A 24,168-nucleotide genomic window follows, 5' to 3' on the forward strand; every position below is an offset into this window, starting at 1 on the left:
AACTTATGAATATCTTAATTATGAAAATAAATTCCGTGATGGTTGGAAAAAAGTATCGCTAAGACGAGCCTCTGGCTATGTGCCAATTAGTTATTTTTAAAATGTACTCTGACAGAACCTTATGCTGCATGGATACAGGAACTGTTTGTGCCATGTGAGTGTGTGTGCGTGTATATGTGTGTTAGTGAGAGTGTGTGTGTGTGTGTGTGTTGCTGTGAAAAATGGGAAGACTGCATGCCTTCAGAAGCTGTCTTTCTCCTCCTTTGGGGGCCCGTTTTTGACCATCGCTTAGTCATTACAATGGCTAGTAAACTTTGCCAAAAAGAAAGCAGTATGTGGAAGGTTGCTGTTTGTCAGGCCAGGAGTTGAACAGAGATCGCAGTGTTGGTGGCAAGGGCTGGCCGGGCCTGTTCCCATCACTCTACAGCCGTTGCCAGGCAACACTGGCCTGGTGAAATGCTTCCTGGACCACGGAGAGTCTTTTGGCTGTGTTGCAAGGGAAAGACAGTGGGATACATTTATCTGAGGTCCTGGATGTAGGCCTTTCTGAGACCTGTAATTCCTTACCCAATACTCCTTAGAAGAGAGTGTTGGGAACGTGTTAGGTGTTCCTCAGGGAGGGGCTTCGTGCAGGAGGAGAATCCAAATTCAAGGGTAAATTAAATAGGTGAGAAAGCCGGTTCCTGTAGCTGTGGCTCAGAGATGTGTTACCAAAAGTAGAGGAGTGGAAAATCTGTGTTGGGGCTGGATGGTAACACAGTTTGGCTTTTCTGGCAGAGGGGATAGCAGGGTTATTTTGTTTGCAATAATTCACGATTCTTCTCTCTCTTTTTCCCACTAGTATGTTTGGGAGCACTTGACTGTTGGTTTTAAACACAAGAACTATCGGTCCCGAGAAGGTGTCTGTCTGTGTCTTATTGCCACCTTAAACACGTAAGCAGAAGAATTTAAAAACACCACGTTGCCTCCATCCCCAACTTGGGCTCTAAAGCTGCACAGATGATGTGCTTTCATGGGTATGGGGGCCATCTCTTTATTTTTAATCAGTGATGCCTCTGACGTGTTAGCACTCATTCCTGAGTGGCTTTTTAGATGTGGTTTTATAATGTCTGGGAGATATTTGGCCTTGGGGACAGAGCCTCTGCTCTCACACTGGCTCACCATGTTGGGGAGTGAGTGCCTCTGGCTAGTTTACCCTGCTTCCTGCTGATTCCTGTGGGCCTGGAGATGAGGGAGTCTTGGTTTTCTGGGCCAAATTGCTGCCCGCAGGCTCTCGGAGAGCAGTCCTTAGTGGTCATTGGCGGCCAGCACTGAGCTCAGGACTGTCCTTGAGAAAGTCTTTTTGATGGTGAGCAGTCGGTTCTGCCTCTTTCAGAGACTGCCCTGTTCTCTTATTTTCCTGCCTTCTCTCTCCCGTCTGTGTGGCTTGCCCTGTGTGGCCGGCCCAGGGCGTCTGCGGAGCATCCTGGAGGACGGCTTTTCAGGCTCTTTTCTCTGCTTGCCTTTTCTCTCTCTATTGCTTCTGGCCCTTGAGCTGATGGTATTGCCTTGTGGTCACTTAAAATATTTGTGGTGATCTCTGCTTTGCTAATTTCAAGTCTTAGTAGATTTTAAAAATTCTCTTGGATCTGGTGTCTGGGCCAGTTCCAGATTTGCTGTGGGGTCTCAGGTGAGCTTACCTCCCCTGACTCTTCTTCCTCCCACAGTCCTCTGCCTTCTGTCTTCCTCTGGGTGTGTGCTGCCCCTGCCCTCCCCCCCCCATCCTCCTGATGCCCTTACTCTGGGCACATCCTCCTTGGCTTCCCCGCCCCTCCCTCATCCGCACTCACCCGCATCATTGATGGGAGGGCACACATCAGTGGAGAAGTCTTGATAGCGCCAGGACATTTTTATTGTCAAAGCAAAAAGCGATGGCTTTAGGATACTCTCACCATTGGCTCTTCACCAAAGCCAGTGACCTCGGTAGGTGGCGCTGCCTCGACAGGGGGACCAGCTTGGGTTCAGCTCTGGGGCTTGTTCTAGAGCAGGCTTGGCAGCATTTCTTGTGCCCACGAGGTTCATGGTGTGCACTTTTCCTAACAAGTGACATTTCCAAAATTCTTAATGGTTCTTTCCTTCCTTGTTTCACACAGCATCTGTGATTCTGCTCGGTCTTTGCTGTCCTTTGCCCGGTCTTTCTGCCATTACCCTAAGAATGGAATGATGAGCCCCTTCAGAGGCAGAGGGAGCGGGCGTGATGCTCAGTCTGGGACGCTGTTGTGAGACTAAGCTCTTTCTCCCCTTTTGTTTTAAAGCTACGGTGCACACTCGTTAGTCCTCAGCAAGTTGGTGCCACATTTGTGCATCTTATTTGGAGATTCCAGTGGTCAGGTAAGGAATGTATTTGTGTTCACATGTGGAATTGTGGGCTTCCTTTTACCCTGAAAGTTCCCATAACTGTTTTGAGATCCTTCAGTTAAAGTCAATGCGATTTCCCACTGGCCTGCCAAGGGCTCTGTTAGACATGGGTGTGCAGATGGAAGGGCCTGTTCTGGGCTCCCTGAGCCCAGTGGCCACTCCTGTTGTGACTCCTGGGGAGGGGGAGGGGGTGGTCCCTCCATTCTGGCTTTTTCCCTGGAAGGGTGACGTAAGGCTTGTCTCTTGCTTGTTGCTAGAACACGGCGCTCTTTGGCTTTGGCTGCACATGATGGCCTGGCTGTGCTTTGGCTCCCATTCCTAAGGAGGGACTCTGCTGGGAGAGGCCCACGCTTTACAGAGAGCATCTCCTCTGATCCAGGCTGGGCCTGGGATGACCCACGCCCTACAGATGAGGACACTCAGGCTTGGGTGGTACTGAGCTTCCTCCCGTCAGCTTGCCTCATCAAAGTGAATCGAATCCATTTGGACTGAGCAGCCCTCTCCCCATCTCCTGGCGGCTCTTCCAGACCTCCTCACACTTCCCCATACCTCCCCCTCGGCTTAGTCCCTGCCTCCTATTTTACAGAAAATATGGAGGCCACTCGCCATGAGCTCCCTTGCCTGCCCCCTCCCCATCTTCCACGAAGAGGTGGCCTTCTCTTTGCCGAGGCCAGCCCTGTTCTGTCCCATCTCCCCTGGCAGATTCCCCTCCAGCCTTCATCATCCCCTCTCCTGTCACTCATTCTCAGCCTCTCCCTCTCTTCTGCCTGCAGTCATGCCCAGGGCTTCCCATCCTGAGATCCTTCTGTGCCTGTGAGTTGTCATCTCATATCTCTTCTCTTTGTGGTCAGGCTCCTCGGAAAGGCTACACTTCCTTTCCTCTGACTCGCCTTTGAACTCTTGGTAATCTGGCTTCTCTGTTCATTCAGCTAAACGGCTCTCTTCAGAGTGGCCACAATTTCTTAATGCCTTAGTCCTGTGGCCTCTTCCCAGTCTTCAGTCTTGGATGCTGTGGCTCACCTTCTCCTCCCTTGGGTTCTGTCTTTTCCTAGGTTTTCCTGACACAGTTTACGCCCTCCTGCTTTTCTGCTCTCTCTGACTGCTCGTCCTCAGCCTCCCAGCTCATGCCTCTCAGCATCCACGTCCCTCAGGGTTCTGTCCTAGGCTCTCTTCTCTTCTGTACGACTTTATCACCTCTCATGGGTTTGATGACTGTCTCTATGTTGATGACTCTCACATCTACCTCTCTGCTGACCTCCAGTCTCGCACCTCTAACTGCCTTTTGAATATCTCACACTGGATGTGCAGTACGTGTCTTAGACTCAACATGTCCAAAGCAGAACTCATTACCTTTGCCCCCCCTTCCATGTTACTGTCAGGGGCACCCCATCCCCCCAATCCCTCAGGCTCAGAACCTAGGAAACCTTCTGGACTCCTCACTCCCACCCCCCAGATTCAAGATGGTGCCAGGGTCTGTTGATATCACCTCTCCAGTATCTCCCCAATACACCCTATGTCCTCTGCCCCTGCCCTGGTATAGGCTCATCACCTTGTGCCATACCTGGCCTGAACCCACCCGGCCTGCCGCCTCCAATCCATCCTCTGTTCATCCCCTGAAGGGATTTTCCTAAAGTTTAGGACTCCTACTTAATAACTCTAGCTGCTTCTTATCACTTCCAGGTTCAAATCCCAAATCCTCTGTTCGGCCTTCAGCATCCTTCCTGGTCTCCCCAGCCTTGTGGCCAAGCATTTCCCCTGGCAGTCCCCCGTGGCCCGTATGTGCTCCCTCTTCATCTTTGCCTTCCCCCACGTCCCGGCATGTGTCCCTGCCCTTCTCTGTCACGATCACTCCCACTCGCTCTGTGCCTTGTTTAGACATCACTGTTTGCATGTTAGACTGGCAGCTCCTTGAAGGCAGGCACTCTTTTTTTGCTTTCCCTTTTCACTCCAATGCTTAGGGCAGCTAATGATTGGTCATTGATTGACCTACAGACTCCAATTTGCAGAAGTTTACTTTATCATGAGTCTGATATGGGCTGATCCTGTAGTGAGAGGGATGGGTAACCGATGGAGGGTCCATCGTCCCACTTGTACCCTGCCAGTATCTGGAGAAAGAAGGAGGACTTTGGTGGCCCCATAGTTTTAACTGACAGAGAGCACAGGCCCCTTTGGGGGGACTAGCGGGGATGGCAACTCTGTACCAGAGGGCCAGTGGATGGACTCGGCTCATGAGGAATCATTAGTAGCTGGAGGTCAGCTTGGAAGGCAGTCTCCACTGGAGGCCCCAGGCATTGGGCTTGGCCCAGCACCATTGCTAGTTTTACTGACAGTTCACGTGTGGGTGCCCACTTTTTAGATGGGTTGGAGGGATGGCATGGCCAGGCTCCAGTGGGGACTTCAGCAACTAGAGCCTTCGTTTGGATCTTTGGATATAATTTAACAGATGTGGCGTCAAGTTGTCCTTTGGGGGACACAGAAGTGTGCATATCCAGTGTATCCATAGCGGCCCACATTGGCCCTTAACAAGAGCATAGCGACTCCCCGCTCACCTCCCCCTGCGGCCCTGGCCCCGCCACATCTGCAGTCCTGTGGGCTCTGGTGAAGACCTCGTGTTGGGGACAGCTTTCCTGGCGCTGCTTTTGCTGTCAGTGTCCTGGGGCGGTTGTAGGATCCTGTCAGCGATAAGCGACTGGCCGAGATAATGCAGGCCCTCGGATTACAGCTCCAGCCCTCCCTCTATCAGAGCCCTTGTCCTGTGGGGCTCGGGCTTAGTGGCCTTGGCGGTCCCTTTTGGCTCTCAGATTCCTTGTTGTTTTTGAAAAGCAAGAACCCAAGGTCCCCCGAGAGCTTGGCCTGCGCCTGGTAGGAGAAGCTGGGGGACCTCAGCAGGGAGGGCTGAGGCCAAAGCCCGGGGCTCAGTGCCTGGCTGGGCAGTGTAGGCAGTCGGGGCTGGGAGATAGGCAGGCCAGAACCTACATGCCCACCCATGCCCTTGTAGCGCTCCCCTCTTCTCTTGTTGTGACTAGCACAGGAGGGGATGGCTGGGCCTGTTGAGGCTTCCCAGACTTCTCTCTGCTGGCATTTTCCAGAGCCTGCTCAGGAGCCCCTTGGGACACAAGGTTCTCTTGTGGAAGCTTGGATTGCAGGGATCCCAGGGACCAGCATGTGCTGGAGAGTAACTGAAGCAGCCCCTTCATTTGACATGGAGTGGGCCTTCTGGGCCTTCATGGGAGGTGACTTCTGTCTTCTCTGTGTTCCACTAGTGGGGATATCCAGGACGTTGGGCAGGAGCTTTGCCCGAGGTGGAAATGATGTGGGAGACCTGGACAGGAGCCTGCTAGGCCTCCCGAAGGTGAAGCTGGGGCTGCATCTTGTGCATCATGGATGTTTGGTCTTGGTTGAAGCACAAAAGCCCCAATGGGAGTTCTTAATGGCAAAGAATCTTGACAAGTGACCCAAGGTGCTTAACTGTGTGTGCGATAGTAAGCATTTCCATCAGCTTCATCTCCCATTTCCTTTGGCAGGTGAGGGATGCTGCGATATTGGCCATGGTGGAGGTCTATCGCCACATGGGAGAGAAAGTCAGAGCAGATCTCAGTAAGAGAGGCCTCCCTGCTGCCCGGTAAGTGCCACAGGGATATTTTCAACCCTCCCTATCCCTCAGGCTCCTGCCCTGTCCCTGGCTCAGGTGTGTCAGCACACCTCTCCAGGGAGAGAAGTGCACAGCTGTGTCCACAGGGGTGTGGAGCATCCACTGAAGCCCAGGTTGGGAAGGGAAGAGGCATGATGGGGACTTGCCTCCCTGTAACCGAGTCCTGGCCTATGGGCCATTGGTAGGGAGGGTTAGGGGAAACAGAGACCTTGACCTGCGTGAGCCCCTGTTCTCCTGGAGAGCCGAGGGGGCGTACATGGGTTTTCACATAGGTGGGTGAGAGCAAGGGACAGGTATCTGAGGGGCTTAGCAGGGGCCTGCTGATAAGGGAATGAGGGAGCTGAGCTTGGGTAGAAATGGAGGAGGCACACATACAGTGTTGGGGACAGTGTGTGCCTGAACTGTATCAGGGTGCCGCGAGGTGGGTCACGCATGGAAAGTCAGGTGGAGAACCACAGGGACCCAGGAGGTGGAGCAGCCGTCGTGCTCTGAGGGCAAAGCCCCATGGCAGGTCAGCATCCGTGTCTGAGTTGGCATTCGAACCCAAGCCCAGCCCTGTACCTGCTGGGCTGTGCTGCCTTCTCTGTCTATGGGCCTAGACTGGGGCAGCCAGGGGCAGCATGGGGCCTTCCACAGAGGTGGAATGGAAGAGATGGACAGGTCCTAGAGACCGCAGCTGCTCACGGGCCCCGAGTGCAAGAGCGATCTGGCCAGGCTGTGCCCACCTCTCCCTAGGGGGAGCTGAAGAGGGCTGGCCGGAGCCTGGGGCCTCCCCAGAATGTGTCTGCATCTTCTCTGAAAGCAGGCGGGCGCCTCAGCAGCCCGCCACGGTGCAACCTTGGCTTCCTTCCTGCTTCTCGGGCTTCTGCAGGTAGCGAGGGCGCTGAGAACCTGAACCCGGCTGTCCACGCTCTGAAGGGGAGAGCCTCTTTCAGTGAAGAGCCGACTCAGTCTTAGCCTCTGTGGGCCAGCTGAGGGAGAGGGCCGCTCACGCCTGCTCTTTGGGGAAGCATCGAAGGGGCTCATCAGAGCTGGTTCTGTGGGAGCTCACGGGCACTCAGAAACGTGGTTTTTTGATGTTTGGTGTTTACAAAACAGCATCAGGAAAGCCAGGCTAGCTTGTGCTACGATTATGCACCCAGTGTATACAGAGGAGATTTAGACTGGCAACAGTGTGCTTGTGAGCGCAGCATGGGTCGGTTTCACAGCGTATCTGCAGAAGAGAAAGCTTGGGACTCCTTCGTGCCAGAGAGGGTGATGGGGAAAGAGGCTGGCAGCGGGGCACAGGGACTGAGCATCACTGAGAACAAGGATGGCAGAGGCCTGCCAAGGACCCGTGAACACTGGAGAGCATCCCGGGAGAGGGACCATGTCCACGGAGACCACCCAGAACATGGTCCAGTCTGGGATGGCCAGCCTGCCACCGGGGCAGGCATCTTGAAGGACCACCCGCTTCTGAAGGCATCAAGGGTGGCTGGGAAGCTGGCACATTGAGGGTGTGAGCATGATGCCCATGGCAGTAGGATGCTTAGAACTGAACGGGAAGGAAAGAAGGCAGAGCTGCCAAGGAAGGCAGCGGGTGTGGCAGGTAAAAGACAACCACCCCCCCAGGCATGGCAGGTGGAGTGTGCGCATGCGCACACACATGCACACACATACACACACACACACACACACACACACACACACACACACACGGCAACAGACCTGTCCTGGGCTCGGAATCAGAGTTTCCTCTTCCTCCAGAGGAGGGGGCTCTTGCAGGAAGGATGGGCCTTGTCGTGGCCACTGGCCATGCTCGGCTGGGGGCTTGGTTTTTCACACGCGCCATGGGTTTCCATCTGGCATGCACCTCTTTTGGCAAACACCCATTATCATCACCAAAAGAACAGCACTGACAAGCATCCCCCCAAGAGAGATTTGGGCGTCACTGCAGCCTGCCTCGGGAGGGGAGTGCACGTGGGCCAGGGGGACCCAAGGACGGGAGAGCAGGCTCTGGCGCTAGAGTGGGGGGCGCGCTTCTAGTCTGGGCCAGTTTGGAAGAGCCTGGCTTGCCAGCAAAGCGGCTGAGGAATCGATGGTGTGACTGACATCCCATGGAAGGGCCCAGCCATCCTCCATATGGGGCCCTGCTTCTGGCTCTCTGCCTTCACCCCCCCAGCCCCTCGACCCCCACCCCCAACCCCCTGCCTTCCCACTTCAGTGCAGTCTAACTCCATCTTGGGGACCTTCTTGTTTCTTTTGGTTGAGTAACAGTTTTATTGAGGAGGTCAGTAGAAAAACTGGATTTCTTATGTAATTATGCTTTGTAGCCAGCTTTTGAGGAATTCAGTTTAGTTCATCCATGATTCGCTAGGTGCTGCATACTTGGGCCATCCTACGCCCATAGTCCCATGCCCCTATGGCCAAAAGAGGGAGAGAGAGTCGCTTCACCTCATTGTGGGCCCCGGTTTCCCTGCTGTTCCCTGTCAGCTTCAACTGTGATTTTCTTATGAAACAAGGGGTGGGGGCATAGCTTAGCCACTAGCCAGGTGCCCAGTCCGTTCATTTTCATGATGGGCCAAGGCTTGGGATAGCCTGGACATCTGTTGTCCGTGGAGGCAGAGACTAAGGGCCGATTGGCATTGGAATCAGGGATGTGGCAGCTCAAGCCTGGTCTCCAACGCCTCCTTGGGTCTGCCCCAGGGTTCAGACCCTTCTTTCATGTGGCCTTGGGGAAGGTGGTCATCCTGGGCCTCAGTCTCCTCCTCTTGAAAGGTAGGGATTATATTGGATGGCCTCAGAGGTCTTTTCCAGCTGTAGGTCTGGGGTCCCATTGGATGCTCTACCTCTCATCGGCCCAGATGAAGCTCTGAGACGTATGGTGGGAGGTGGTTACAGCCAGATGCATCCCCACGTTGGCCAGGTACAAGACTTGGCCCAGCCCCCTCCCCTCGTCCCTCAATTTATTTTCTCTATAAAAATGCAGTAGGATAGGTGTGCTTTGTGGTTGGCCTTTAACTCTGAGTGGTCCCGGGAGATAGATCTGTTTTCTGTGATTTCTTATTCTGAGGGTGAGATGGGAAGTAGGTGGAACTTGGGAAAAAAGCCCGCCGACTGCCTTGAGCTAGCCATCGGTGGATACGTTGGTCCGTATGTGTACATTGTATGTATGGTACCTAAACACACATGTGTACATATGTATGTATCTTTGGGGAAGTAGAGCTGTTCATTAGTTTATGAGTTAGTAAAATAGCTTTTCCTGTTTCCAGGTTACAGATGGTGTTTGCCAGATTTGATGAAGTGAGAGACTCAGGAAGTGCCATCTTGAGGGTCGTCAACGGTAAGAGGTGTTGCTGCCTTTCTCTGCTCTCGGGGAGACCCTTTTCTGAACTCTTGAGAGCAGCGCGTGCCCCAGGCCCGCGATTGCCCATTTTGGCAGTGGAGGGCGGCAGATTTCGTGTCGTTACAATGCGATCCCATGCTTCGATGCCCTTTGGCTGTTGTTCAGGAAAGTTAAGAAGGGAGTCCCTTCTCTCCGCACAGGAAGCGCACATTGCCAATGGCTTCCGACTCTATTTTCTCTTTGGCCAACCTCCTCCGGGCCTCCCCTCATTCACAGGGTTACTATCCTCTTCTGCTCTGTGGTCCTGGTGCTGGGGATGGTGAGAGCCAACAGCCTTGCCTGGGGCCATGGGGCTGCCTGCCGGCAGAGGACTATGGGAGCCCTGTTGGCTAAGCCCCCTCCTCCTGAAACCTTACAGTCTGGTGTCCCCCGCCATCCCCTGGGATGCTCGCATGTGGGTGGCCAGGCATGTTTGTCTCCACGCAGATGTGCTGGGCCACCTTCTCCGTAATTGTACAAAATTGGCGTGATTTCCTTGTGCGTCTTATTTTTAGCAAAAATTTCCTGGGAAGAGTCTTACTGTTTCTTCTCAGACCTGTGTAAGACACGCTGCCTTCTTGGAAGAATATTTGTCTCTGAAATCACACTGGTTCGTAGACAGTGTGGCCTGTTGTTGTGATCAGACCTTGTTCTGAATTGCGTTGCTTGGAATGCACTGTTCAGCCAACCAGTGCTCGTTTATCAAGTGCCTATTGTATACAAGGCACTGTGTTGGAGAGATGGATTCAAGGAATGTAAAAGTCTCTGACCTCAAGGCGCCTTCTGTGTGTGCGAGCCCAAAAAGTAAATATTCATGTCTGCCCAGAAGTACAGCTAGAGGTAAGGTGGGGTGGGCTGAGGTAACTGGCATCCGGGAGGTTTGGGGCTGTCTTTGTGTGGCAGGCATTGCTGGTGCTCTGAGGGATTCTAGCAGATGCAGGTGCAGAAGCGGGGTACTCCAAGCATGGGGGACTGCCAGGGCAAAGGGCCGGAGAGAGGAGATGGCGGGGTATGTGTGGGGGGGGGTGGCTGGGAGGCTGGAAAGAGACCAGGATCAGGGGTGGGGACGCTTGAGACCACATGGGCCTCTGGGTCCTCAGGTGTGGCATCTTGTCCGAGTCCAAGTTTTACAGAACATATCCTTCTGTTGAGGGGATTTGTTCTCTGAAGGGCCACACTTGAGGTCCCGGAGGGCCCCATGCGGCCTCGAGGCTGCAGGCTCCCCACCCCTGGACCAGGTTGTGAAGGGCTGAGAGTTCATCATGGAGGCAGGAGGGAGCCCATGTAGGTAATAATAGAGACCTGGGCAGATCTGCACTCACAGCGGTTGTGTGGGAGATGGATCAGAGAAGGAGAGACCCTGTGGCCTGCTTAGGATTTAGGATTAGAGCTGGGTGGGGCCCAGTGAAGGTGAGGAAACAGACCTGAGAGGTCAGGATTTGAACCTTGGTCCTTGGATGTCAAATCCAGAGCTCTGAGAGAATGTGTGTGTGTGGGGCGGGGGACGGACATGAGCAGAAAGGGAGAGGAGAGAGAGAAAGAGGGAGGGGAAGGAGAGGAAGAAAGACACCAAGGGAGGGAGGATGGGGTTCTGACCTACCCAAGAAGGTAGAGCCATGTGGTCAGGGCTTGGGAGGAGGGAGGAAAACATGGAGGCCCAAGCCCAGGTGCTCAGGTCATCTGCTGGACACTTGCGTCTTTGACCTTGGACTAGGACTCTTGGGTGTAGTTAAGGTGATGTGGAGCTGTCCATTGGAGGAGGCAGCAAGGTAGTGCAGCGAATACAGTGTCAGGCCTGGATTCAGGAATATCTGAGTTCAAATCCAGCCTCAGACACTTCTTGGCCGTGTGAGCCCGGACAGGTCACTTCACACTATTTGCCTCAGTTTCCTCATCTGTAAAATTAGCCCCGTCCCCACCCTCTTGGGAATCTTTTCTCTCTGTCTTGTTGCCCTCATTGGCTCCCGAGCGCTTGCTGATCATGCACACACATGGGACCCAGATCTGCTAGGCTTGTCTGGTCTTTTCATCAGGCCCTCCCCTCTGCACAACTGTTTATCTTCTCATTGTCTCTGGCTCCCCTCGCCTCTCTCCCACTCCCAGAGAGCTCCTCTTTCTTTTTTTTGTTTGTTTTTTGGAGGGGGATTTTTGCAGGGCAATTGGGGTTAAGTGACTTGCCCAAGGTCACAGCTAGTAAGCGTGTCAAGTGTCTGAGGCTGGATTTGAACTCAGGTCCTCCTGACTCCAGGGCTGGTGCTCTACTGACTGCGCCACCCAGCTGCCCCGAGAACTCCTCTTTCTAATCAAGAATTTTGAAATGAAGCAGAAAAGAAGTCGTGCAAACCCAGCTGACTTCCTGACCTTCTGCACAGAGCCTGCCTCCCCAAGGAGGCTCAGACTGAGCCAGGATGGCGGCCACTCCCTAGAAGGACATGGCCAGCGCCGATTAGTCTGCATCACCCACCCTCGCGGTCTCCTCCAGGACCAGTCCTGGATCATTGACCGGCATCACAAATACTGGCCAGCTCTTCCCCAGTTTGTTCTGGTCAGAGGTCCCAAACAGGCTGCCCCTGACTATAGGTAGAAAGCCAATTAAAGCTGCTCCTACTGTCTCCCCACTAGGAAGGAAAATGACCAAGGCTGGAGGGCAACCAGGAAGACAGGCACACTCATGCATTGTTGGTGGAACTGTGGACTGGAGTGGCCATTCTGGAGGGCAGCACGCAGCTAGGCCACACACACTGTGAGCAGACAGCTGCACTGCGACTAGGCCTACAGAAGAGATCAGGAGAAAGGAGAAGGGCCTCTGTGAGACCCTGTGAACCTGGCCAAGTCAGTGTCCTGAGCTGTAAAATAGGCATTATCCTAGCACCTGCCTGGCCGGCTTGGTGTAAAGTGCTTAGCACACCGTGCCTGGCGTACAGCAGGTGCTTGTTCCCTTCTCCCTCGCCTCCTATGTGTTCTGTGGGCACTTCTGTGTCACTGTCTCCCCTGCTTGTAGTACTGGGCCTGGCCCATTGCAGGGAACCCCTGGTTCCCAGCAGCCAGAGGCTGGAGATGGGGAAATGTCAAGTGTGGGAGAGGGATTCTTTTCACGTGGGAAAGTGGCCACTTGGCAGCTTTTTCTGTGAAGTGAAAGTTGGTGATGATCAGAGCTTTGGAGAGATGCTCCAATGTAGTGAGGCAGCAGGCGGTGCTTGTGGATGGGGTCTCTCATGGATGCTGCCCTCCTCTTCTCCACTCATTCCCCAGGCCTCTTTGCCCACCCTGTCTTCTCTTCCTTCTCCTGGCAGATGACACTGTCGGTTATGAAGACTTGTTAATGTTCAGTATGGTCGGCAGGAACGCACAGCCCCTTGGCTGCCTGACACTGTCTCCTCGCTGGGTGGTTAGCATTTGGCCCATCTCGCTGTCCCTGAAAACAGTCGTGGGGGAGGCTCCCCAGATGAGGCCCCTCCAGAAGGAAGCAAGGGCCCCAGTGGGCCACCTTTTGGACATGCTGTGGCCCCGGAGAGGTCGCCATGGATCGACATCCCCAGGAGGCAAAGGCTCTTCTTGTGTGCTGTGCCACAGCCTCTTCCCAGCCATGAGCTTTGGCAGCTCGTGGCCTCGGCTACACATTACCCCACCGGCCACTGCCCGTGACTTCAGGGCAGTGGTAAGAAGTCGCTGAAACTAGTCAGTGTGCCAGTCAGAATCATTTAAACCCGTGGAGTCTCAAGCCCCCCCAGTGTCTTCACTCGCCTCCACTGTAAGAGGCCTTCCTCGTGAGGCTAGAAACAATCAGCAGTGGGACAGGAATTCCAAAAGTGCTTTGTGAGGGTGAGACCAAGAATGGGCAAAAGAAGCCATTTTAAAACCTGGCATTTGTGGTAACCCTTGGGATTGACAGTACCCTCCAAAATACCTGGGCAGATAACACATATTTTCACATTAGTCATGTTGTAAAGAATTGGAGCTGATGGGGCAGCTAGGTGGCACAGTGAATAGAGCACTGGTCCTGGAGTCAGGAGGACCTGAGTTCAAATCTGGTCTCAGACACTTGAAACACTAGCTGTGTGACCTTGGGCAAGTCACTTAACCCCAATTGCCCTGCCTTCCCCCTTCCAACCCTCTCCCCCCCCCCCCCCCAAAAAAAGAGTTAGAACCGATGGAAGAAACCACAAGAAAGAAGAAAAAGAGAGAGCGGGTAGTGTGCTTTGCTCTGCCTTCCGACTCCAGAGCTCTTTCTCTGGACGGGTGTTCATTTTCCCTCATGAGTCTTCGGAGTCGTCTTAGATCCGTGCATTGCTGAGAAGAGCCAAGTCTGTCAAAGTCAGTCCTCACACACTGTGGCTGTTACCGTGTACGATGTTCTCACTCAGCAGCAGTTCACGGAAGCCTTTATAGGCTTTTCTGAAGTTCACCTGCTCATCCTTTCTTATGGAACAGTAATGTTTCATCGTGTTCCTGTACCACAACTTGTTCAGCCATTCCCCAAGAGATGGGCATCCCCTCAATTTCCAGTTCTTGGCCACCACAAAAAGAGCTGCCATGAGCATTTTTGTTCATGTGGGTCATTTTCCCATTTTTGGGTACTGTTCCAAATTGCTCTCCAGAATGATTGGATCAGTTCACAACTCCACCAACGATGCATTAGTGTTCCAGTTTCCCACATCTTCTCCAGCATTTATCATTTTCCTGTTTTGTCACGTTAGCCAACCTGATAAGTGCGAGGTAGTACTTCAGAGTTGTTTTTATTTGGATTTCTCTGATCAATAGTAATTTATAGAGCATTTTTTTCATGAATATAGATAGCTTTAATTCCTTCATCTGAAAACTGCCTATTCCTTTGACTTCTTATCAGCTGGGGAATGACTTAGAAATTTGACTCAGTTCTCCATGTATTTTAGAAATGAGACCTTTATCAGAGACACTGCTAAAGTTGTAAAATTGTTGTAAAAATTATTTCCCAGATTTGTGCTTTCCTTTGCGTTGGCTTTGTGCAAAAACTTTTCAATTTAATGTAATAAAAATTATCCATTTTGCATTTCATGACGTTCTCTGTCTCTTGTTTGGTCCTAAATGCTTCCCTTTACCATAAATCTGGCAGGCAAACTATTCCTTTCTCTCCTAGTTTGCTTGTCGTATCAGCCTTTATCGCTAAATTGTGTACCCATTTGGACTTTATCTTGGTATGCGTTGTAAGATGTTGATCTGTTTTCTTTCATAAACATGGCTGATATGGAAATATGTTTGACATGATTTAGCATGTATAATCAATATTAAATTGTTTGCCTTCTTAAGAAGGGGAGAGGGAGGGAAGGAATTTGGAACTCAAGAATTTTGTAAACGATTGTTAAAAAACATTTTACATATGATTAAGAAATATTTAATAAAATAAAAGATATTTTTAGAAAATAACTAAAAATTGCAGCAATAAAAAACACAAAACAACAAGAAAATACCCGGCAGAACAGGCCTGACCCCCACCCAGGTTGGGAACCCTGTTGTGGAGGCTGCAGTCATTTCAGAAGACAGCAGAAGTGTTAGAGGTAGTAGAAAACATGCGCTTGGAAGAAGCGACCCAGGATAGATGTACAGAACAGTCCTTAGCGCTCTCCACCCCCCCCCACCCCCCCTCTGCCCCTCCCTCCCTCTCCCCCCTCTCCCCCACCCCTTCTCTTTCCCCCCTCTCTCTCAGTCGTCGCCACCACAAAGAGGTCTGGAGCCTCATGAGGCAGGCTGTTCCCCAGCGGCTTCTCTCGACAATGACGATGCTGCCGCTACCGGCCCCTGTCCTGTTGGTGTAGCCTCTCACCAGCTGCTGTTTCTCAGGATGGGAACAAGCCTGGCGTTATGCAGGATCAGCTTAATTAGTACCAGAGCAACATCCAGCTCTGTTGCTCTTTCATCCCTCCATCCTGGGGAATGTTTCTCCAGCTTTATTGAAATGTCATTTACACTCCGTGCACCCCACAGAAAAAAGAGGCACCCTGGGCCTTTCCCACAGCCCTGGAAAGTGGGGGTGGTGCTCGGCCCAGCCTCAGAGCTGGTGAGTGGCCCGAGGCTGTGCACCCTCGTGGCCACTGGGAGAAGTGGACCTGTGCCGGCATCCTGAGGTCAGCAGAGTCAGAGCCTGCAGAGGGCCGGGCAGCCACCTGCCTTAGCTCTTAGTCCCCTTCTTATGTGCCTCTGGGTTCCTTTGCTCAGGGCACTTCTGGTCCTGCAGCATCTTTCTTCTAGTCTGATCTTGCCACCTGACCTGGGGGGTGGGAGCTGATTCCCTCTCCTTCCAGCCCAGCCCCTTCTCCTCTGAAGGAAAGCAGAGTTTGGATTCTGAGTGTGACAGAGTAATACCTCACGGGGGTTGTTCTGGGGAATATTCCTGGCGATTTTTCTCTGGTTCTGTGCCCCGTTTTCTCTCTCAATGACTCTGCTCCTCAGGCTGGCAGAGGGCTCAGCGTGTTTCCCACCACCCTGGGAGGTGGCCCATTTGACTGAAGAGGAAGCTGAACGTGGCTGCCCTCTCATGCATACTGGGCAGCCCTCCCAGTGTGGTGGGCACACGTGGGGTCCGCTGGCACTGGGGCCAGGGCACTTGGCTCTTCTTGTGGGGTGGGGGCACTGCATCATCTTTTCTGGTTCTGTCATTGGAGGCTGCCTCTGTCTTGGTGGGTGGGGTTCTGCTTCTGTGAGCCCACCTTGGGTGATGCAATTGGCATCCTGACTCATCAGTTTTCGTGGAGAGAAGGTGGTTTTCTGGCCAGGCCAGACAGTAGCCGTCCTGCACAGGTCCTCTGGCTTTTCTGAGGCCTGTGGTTCATGTTAGTGGCTGCATGCTTGGGGGAGGGGGGTCAGTAGGGGTTCTGCTGTGGAAAGCCGGGGGAGGGAGGGCCACCACAGGCTGTGTCAGCGGGCCCAGTCGCTTTACTTGTATGAAATGGTGCCTTGAGGGCTTTGTCATCCACAGCTGGGTGATTGACCCGATCAGCTCTGTGCCCCTGCTTTGGGTTAGGTTCTTCTCAGAGAAAGTCTTGAGGGTCAGCGTCTCGTGTGGCAAGTTCGTGACTTGCTTGTTCCATTAAGTTCCTGGGGTGTGTTCTGAATGTCTTTTCTGTGCCACACACTGGGGGGCACTCAGAGCCCCCGCTGAGCCACCCTGGGAGTCACTGACATCAGCAGTAACAGCGGCACCCTGTGGCATGCTGAGCTGGGTCCCACGCCTGGGGGCTTTCCCCATGCCCCTGCTGGTCCAGGGGGACCCAGGACAGAGATGCTTTGTTGGCCTCCGATGTTTTTGGGGCCTGGAGGAGGCTCTTTCCCTGTTGGGGGGCCCTGTGCCGAGGATGGGGGGCACAGGCGGGTGGTGGGGTCCTGGCAGTGTGTTTGGAGTCGCAAGTGCCGGGCACCGGTGGGGGAGAGAACAATCCCCAGTGGATGTGGGCTGTGCAGCTGCATGTTTTGCTACCCCAGAGCAGCCTTTGTTCCCGGGACGGGGCTTTCTGCCTACATCGCCCGCTTTGACCGTGGCTTTGCCAGAAATGCCTCATGCATAATGAGAGCAGCCGATGTGGGAGAGGGGGTCTGCCTCTGAATTCTCCTATTCACGAGAGTGGGAAGAGAATTACAAAGGGTGTGGATCACCTTGAAAACCGCTTGGCAGGCAGTCAGGTCCTGGGCCGGCCGCAGATAGTGGGGCGCTCTCTGGGCTCGCCAGGGGCCCAGGGCCCTTCCCGGGTGACCTTCAGGGCCGGCCGGGCCAGCCTGACCCTCTGGCTCTGACGGGCTGGATGCTGTCAAAGCCTCAGCCCGGCCGCTCCTCGCCAGACCCGGCGCGCATTTAGGACTTGTATTTTGAAATGGCCCAGCAGCTGTCGGCTCTTGCAGTAGCGAGCTGCGGAGCCGCCTGGGCCACACACGGCTCTCTCATGCCGCACTGGAGCAGGAGCCTGGCGTGGGGTGGTGCACACGGGTGTGTCACAGGCTCCCACGGGCCTGCCTGACCTCCTCGGGGTCCCCAGGGCTCCCTGCAGCCTGCGGAGAGTGGCGGGATGGCTGTCGGTGATGGTGAGTGGGATGCTCTTTCTTTTGTTTGGGGGCGGGCGTCCGCTCGCCGCTGCCGGAGGAACGCGTTGCCCGTCACGGGAGGAGAGGTGCCGCTTCTGCCCACCAGAGACAGGCCCGGGGAGGGGGAACAGCCAGGGCCCTCCGCTTCTTTTGGGGGCGGGAGGCAGGCCTGGGAAAGGTTGACCAGCCATAGGAGAGGTGGCCTGGAGACGAGTGGCAGAGCACTCGGCGTAGCAGGCCCGGCCGTGCATCCAGCATTTACACGGGTTCCGTCTGGCATCTTGTGTGCGCTTTTAAAGAGCATTTTGATGAGATGGCATGAGCGCAGTGACAGCGACAGCCGGCCTTTATGCAGCACCGACTGTGTGCCTGGTGCCGTGCCAAATGGTTATGATTATTACCTCGGTCAATGGTCACAACCACCTTGGGAGGTCAGGGCTATTCTGATCCCTACTTTTTTCGTGGAGGAGACTAAGGCAAATGGGTTAAGTGACTTGCCCACGGTCACACAGTGTCTGGGTCTAAATTTGAACTCGGTTCTCCTTGATTCCCGTATCCACTGTACCATGTAGCTGCCTCTGAATACAGAACAGCATTCGTTATATGCCTACTGTGTACACAACCCCAGTGGGTGCTGAAGGAGATGTAAAACTCTGGCTGTGAGGACCCCAGCCCCTGAGATGGGGATGGGGATAGGGACACAAACATAAGATGACACAATGTCTCCATTCGAGTTGGCTGGTGGGAGACCCTGGGGACATGACGAGATGCTTTGGGAAAGCGTGTTCCTTCTCCTTGGTTTTGATGGGCATCCAGCAGGCAGGAGAAGGGGTGGCAGGCACTGGCCATGACCCGGGGCACAAGGAGGGGGGAGGGAGAGGGACCAGTCCCAATTTGCTGAGATGGGGCCTAGAAGTCATGGAGGAGGAGGAGGGGAGAGAAAGAGGCTGGTGGTGCCAGTTTGGGGGAGGTTTGGCATGCTGGCCAGAGGGCGCAGGAAGAGGGAGGTAGGGCTCCTGTCTTCTTTGCTGTTCTCGCGTGTGCACGCATACGCGCACACACACACAGTCACTGCTCTGCCCAGTAACTCCAGGGGTGCCCTGTAGCCCTTGGCCCCAGTCCACCTCCTTTCCTGGTCTCATCTGCATCACCCCTCCCTGTGTGCTGCAGTCCATCCATCTCCCGTCACTACCTGTCTCTCCTCCCCTTTGCTTCAGAGAGTCCTTTATTTCCTTCAGGATTATCTACACTGCCCGAGGGAACCTGTCCTGATTCCCACCCACCCCCAAGCTACCGGTGTACACTCTCCTCAAATTATCCCATATTTTAGGGTAGCATATTGTGTGCTAGGCAATGATCTATGGGCTGGGGATCCTTGAAGAGGCAGCAGACAGGCCCTCAAGGAGCCTACCATCCAGTAGAGAAACGGCATGCAGACCACTAGGAGCCACCAGCCTATTGACAGGGCATGCCAGGCATCAGCCCCAGAGGGAAGGGCCCCGGCATCACAGAGGGGATTGGGAAAGCCTTCCCGTCAGAGAAGGGATTTGGGTTGGAAGTGAAGGAAGCCGGGGAAGCAGAGCTCTGCAGGCCTGCCCAGAGCCAAGAGATGGGGGGTCTCGCTGGGGGAGCAGCCAGGAGGCTGCTGGTCCTGGATCTCAGAGAATGTGGCAGGGAGGAGAAGGGGAGCCAGACTCTAAAGGGGCTTCGAATGCCAACCAGAGCATCAGTATTGGATCCTGGAGGGGATAGAGAGCCACTGGAGCTGACTGAGGGGGGGGCGCCGGGGATAGACTTGTGCTTTAGGAAAATCATGTTAATGGCTGAGCACAGGATGGACTGGAGGGGAAGGACTTGGGCCTCCCTGCCTCACTGTCAGGCTATTGCCCTAGTCCACGCATGAGGTGATGATGGTCTGTGCCAGAGTGGGGGGCAGGGTCAGAGGAGAGGAGGGGAAGTATTGGAGAGATGCTGCACTGGTGAAATTGACAGGCCTTGGTACCATCTTGGATCTGGGGGTGAGAGAGAAAGAGGAGTCCAGGTGACTCCCAGCTTTGAGCCCGAGGGCCTGGGAGCTTGTGCCCTTAGACAGGCACAGGAAGTCAGGAAGAGGAGAGGGTTGGGAGGGAGGGGGCTCAGGGGTGATGAGGAATGAATTCAGCTGTGAGAAAGTTGGATTTATCTGTCCGAGATCTCCAGTTCACTCTGTCCATCAGGTAGTTGGAGATGCAAGACTGGAGGTCCAGAGAGAGGTGAGGGCTAGACCTGGGTCTGAGAATCATCAGCATAGAGATGATCGTTGGAAGCATGGGAACTGATGAGGCCCCCAAGGCCAGTAGTGTAGGGGGAGAAGAGAAGAGGGTGCACAGTTCAGGATGTCACCTGGATGGTGAGCCACAGAGAAGGAGAACCAGGAGACAGCAGGGTCACACAGCCTGTGGATGCGTCTACATGCGGCCATGTGCTCTCTCCTGAGACAGTGCACGCTCCTTGGGGACAGGCTTGTTCCGTTTATGTCTTTGCGTTCCTGGCACTTGGCATGGTGCCCGCAGACAGGTACAATGCTTAACGCATACTTGCTGATTGATCCTGAGGGCCTCACCTAGAGTTGTGACCATGGGATGGAACGTGGCCATTGTTATCCTGGTGGAATGGGAAGGACCTGACAAGAGATTGAATTCCAGAGTCAGAGAGTTTAAAATAATCCCCAGGTGACCAGCACAGAAAACCAGCTCAAGGGTTAGTGCCCCAGACAGACAGTGAAATGAGGAAGAGTGAGCCAGGGATGGGCTGGACACTAAGGTGAGCAGGGAGAGGTGGAACAGTGGCAGGGAAGAAGCAGTTCACCGTGCCAATTTAGGGGAGCTGGCAGGAAAACCCAAATGCCAGCAGGGTACTGGAAGAAAATGGTTTGTGAGGGACTTTGCCAAGGAGTGGAGTCAGGGTGAGACCTAGGGGACCATTTGGGGCGAGGCAGTCAGGGAGTGAGACTTACCTTCCCAAAGCAGAAAGGTAAAGGATTCTGTGAGCAAATGTCGGGGTGGTACCCAGGATTTCCTTGGAGAGGTACCAGGGAGGGCCACTGATTCATAGAACCACAGTGAAGCAAGGGGTGGTTCAGGCACCAGCTTCTGCCGCCGAAGGTGGACAAGGTGGATGAACCAAGTCAGCTGATGCCGTGACTGTGTGAATGCGGGCAAAGAGAAAAGTGCGCAGGAAAATTCAGCAGAGGGACCAGAAAGTCTGGAGATATCATGATATTGAGGTCAACCGTAGCCCTTTAGGCCCTGGGCTGGGCTGAGTGCTTCCCCACAACCTGCCGCAGGGCAGCCAGCTAGGAAGTGGCTGAGGCCACATGTGAATGCATGCGTCCCGTGTCAGAAATACCACCAAAATTTGTCCTCCTGTCCTAGCAGAGAGTCATCAGAACGCACCCTCTTTGTGCGGTCTGACTGCCTGCGGCCTGGAACTGAGATCAGTATCGGGCAGGAGAATAAGCAGAGGAGGAAGCCATGGGAAGAACGGGGTGGTTTTAGATGAGCTTCTGGTGCCCAAGAAATGAGAAATGGAAAAAGTGGCTGGTGGGCTGGTGCATGTCCACTCCAGGCTGCTGATTCTGCCTGGGGGGCCCCAAAGGCCCGCATGGATATGGTGGCTGGATCTGAGCCCTTGTGACATTGGCAGGTCACTTTTGGTCCTGAGTTTCCTCATGTGCAGAAGGTTGTGGGTTAGACTGGATCACCAGAGGATCCTCCCAAGTCTAGATGGGAGGCTCTGGTCCTTGAACCTTGCCATGAGCATAGATGGGGCAGTGGCCAGCAGTGCTAGTTTATACTATAAATATGTTAGTTAGACTGCATGGCGGGGTGGGGGTTGGCGTTGTTATTGGGCACGCTTTTGAGGTCTTCCCTGTCCTTGTTACCCTCTCCTGGAAGCTCTCCAGCTGAGAATCGGCCACCCAGAAATGGCTTTGCTCCCCGAGTGTCTGAGCAGGGGCTGTATAGAGGGCCTTGCTCTTGGAAGCCCTGGCTGGATTTCTCAATAAAGCCAAACATCACGATGGCTTCGGGGACCGTCATCACCCACCTTTGACTTGTGTTGAGCAGTTTATTCTACAATTCTGAGCTCCTGCTTATGAAACTATGTTTTTAGATGAAGCCTGAGGTGTTCCATTGACCCTTGTCAAGGTTTGCCTGAGGGTTGGGGGCTTGGGGTGTGTCAGGCCTTTTGCACCAGGGGAAACATGCTGCCCTGCTTTTCCCAGGAATTGGCTGTGGGCCAGGTGCAGGTCCCCAGGCCTGCCGGTCAGTGATCCTGCCTTTTGGCTTAGCCAGACTCTCTCAGACTCCCGTCTCTCTGTCTTTCAGAGGGGGAACGTTAGAGATTTGGATGTCCTGGCGACTCAGACTCATGGTGTCAGGGACGCACCTGGCCTCAACTGGGACTGGCCTTCATTCCCTGGAGTCTTGGGGGACTGAAGATGTTGTCATTAGTAGGGAATTGCCAAGGGAAGCCAGGTTGTTTGCTCTAGATTTGCATCCATCTTATGCATAAAGGCTGTTCTCCTGCAGCATGGAGAGAGATGAGGAAATAGGCTATAGAGGCCATGCCTCCTCCCTTGTCTTCTTTAAGTGGGGAAGGGAAGAAGCTTTGGTTAAGCACCTGCCATATGCTAGGTACTGAGCTAAGCACGTTACAGATTTTATCCCAACAGCAGCTCTGAGAGGTGAATGCTGTGATGAGCCCCACTCTATGATGGGGAAACCGAGGCAGACACGTCGGGTAAATGGGAGGCTGAGGCTGGATTTGGACTCCACTCTTTCCGACTCCAGGCCCAATGTTCTGTCCACTTTGGTGTCACCTAGATCTGGATTGGAAGGAACTTGAGAATCCATCCAATCTCACTTGTGCCAGAGCTGGAATCTGCTCTGCAGCTTCCCTTGAAAGGAGGTGGCGCCTGCCCATCCCAGTGTGGAATTCCTGTCATTGTTAGGACATTCTCCGTATGTGGATGACCCATTTGCCTCTCATTCCTATTCATTCTCCCTCATTTTTGCTCCTGGGGGCAAGTGGGTTCTACACCCTTAAAATATTTGAAGGGAACTCTCCAGGTCTTTCTTTCTTTGGGGGCAGACCTCCTCCACCAGGATTCCCTCCTAGTGGCATCACTGGCCTGGCTGGGAAGAGGCAGTGCCCATGAACAGGAGGCTTCTGGGAGGGGCTGCACCTCCTCGGCACTCATTGGACTGCTCTTCATGGATAGACCTGATGCTGTGGGTGGGGGGAGCACTTTGTGCTCACTATTTCACCGAGTTGATTTATTGATGTTGAGGGTCTACTCAATCCACAAGATCCTTTTTGCAGGAACTTTTGCTGAGCCATATTTCCCACTCCTCTACTTGTCAGATTGGATTTTTAAAGAGTAAATTAAGATTTTCCAAATGATCAAAGAACTGTACGATCTTGTCTAGAGCTTGTAGGACGCAGAGAGAGAGAGAGAGAGAAAGACTTGGGTTTCCCGAGACCATCGATGTCCAGCTGAAAGAGACTGCCAAGGTCATCCTATCCAAGTATTCCTGAGGTCACCCAGGGAGAGAGGGAGGAACAAGGCTGTGGTTCACATCTTAGGCTTCTCTCCTGGGCTGTGCCACCTTTTTGTTGGTAGAGTGGTGGCAGCTTCCCACTGTCTCTGCCCACTGTCTGAAAAGCCGTGTCTTTTCATCTCTGCTACCTTTCCTTTGGGGGCCCTTCCAAGCTCTCACAGTGAGGCCCAGCTCCTCTGGCGAGTCACAGTGCCCCTGTTCCCAGGAGCTCCCAGTCTGATGGAAGCAGGAATTCTTCAAACAGCCCTGGCAGGACAATTGGCGGTCCTCAGCAGAAGGAAGGCTTCCTGGAGAAGGCAGCATTTTGCTGTTTTGCTTCCAGGCTCATCACGGACATGAGACTGCCCTGTGCAAAGTGGCTGTGGTGACCTTTTGTCAATGCTCGTTACCCTTGGTACCTTGTCAGCACTGGTACTATTGACCAGACTTCCCTTCTGGGAATTTGCCCTGCAGTTTTCTCTGGTTCTCTGTCTCCCTCTGACTGCTCACCTTGGCTGTGCCCTGAGGCCCTCGGGTGGGCCTCATCAGCTCTCTGCCCAGAGGCCTCACCACTCTCCATAGCCTGCCTGACAATATCACCTGAGGTCTGCCTGATGGAAATGCCAAATTCACCGTGTCCAAAACAGAACTGAATTCTCTTTCTCCTGGCCCCCTCCACCACAGTCTTTTAGGTGAGTCACTCTGTGTGTTCTCTCTCCCTCATCTTGTTGATTTTTGCCTTCGTTGTGTCCCTTGCGATTCTCTCCTCTCTTCTTCCTCGGTGACCACTCTATTTTGGAGCCTTGTCACTTGTCCGTATTTTTGCAGTAGCATCCTTTCTCATGTATGGAGACTAGCCTCTGTGGGATCCATCAGAATTGTTTCTTTAACAATTGAGAGAATTCACCTCTAAATCCATGTGGACCAAACCCCTGCTTCGGTAGAGCGTCCTGAATTCTTTTTCTGAAATTGTATTAAAGCCTTCCATCAGTTCAGAGAGTTTCTATGTTTTATAGTATTTATGTTCTTAAATTCTTCATTTTGTGGGAATCTAATTGTATTTAATAAGCCCTGATTATGCTTGTTATTAGCTATCACTAATAATTTCTCTTTTTCATCTTTTA

At 53.5% G+C, this 24,168-nt stretch overlaps 1 protein-coding gene across 5 annotated transcripts in view; it reads left to right on the top strand.

Moving 5' to 3' along the window:
• Positions 1-24,168, top strand: part of CLASP2 (cytoplasmic linker associated protein 2) — a 155,171-nt gene that overhangs the window by 18,406 nt on the left and 112,597 nt on the right. For 4 of the 5 annotated variants that reach the window (XM_036738226.1, XM_036738227.1, XM_036738228.1 and 1 more), the window contains exons 4-7: positions 842-933; positions 2,295-2,370; positions 5,922-6,019; positions 9,301-9,371. In XM_036738226.1, the coding sequence (XP_036594121.1) occupies positions 842-933; positions 2,295-2,370; positions 5,922-6,019; positions 9,301-9,371 (337 nt within the window). Of the gene's footprint in view, positions 1-841; positions 934-2,294; positions 2,371-5,921; positions 6,020-9,300; positions 9,372-17,313; positions 17,463-24,168 lie in introns of those variants that run through there. The other variant, XM_036738230.1, reaches the window with a different exon arrangement.

This window comes from Trichosurus vulpecula, chromosome 9 (genome assembly GCF_011100635.1).
Source record: "Trichosurus vulpecula isolate mTriVul1 chromosome 9, mTriVul1.pri, whole genome shotgun sequence".
In the NCBI taxonomy this organism is placed as follows: domain Eukaryota; kingdom Metazoa; phylum Chordata; class Mammalia; order Diprotodontia; family Phalangeridae; genus Trichosurus; species Trichosurus vulpecula.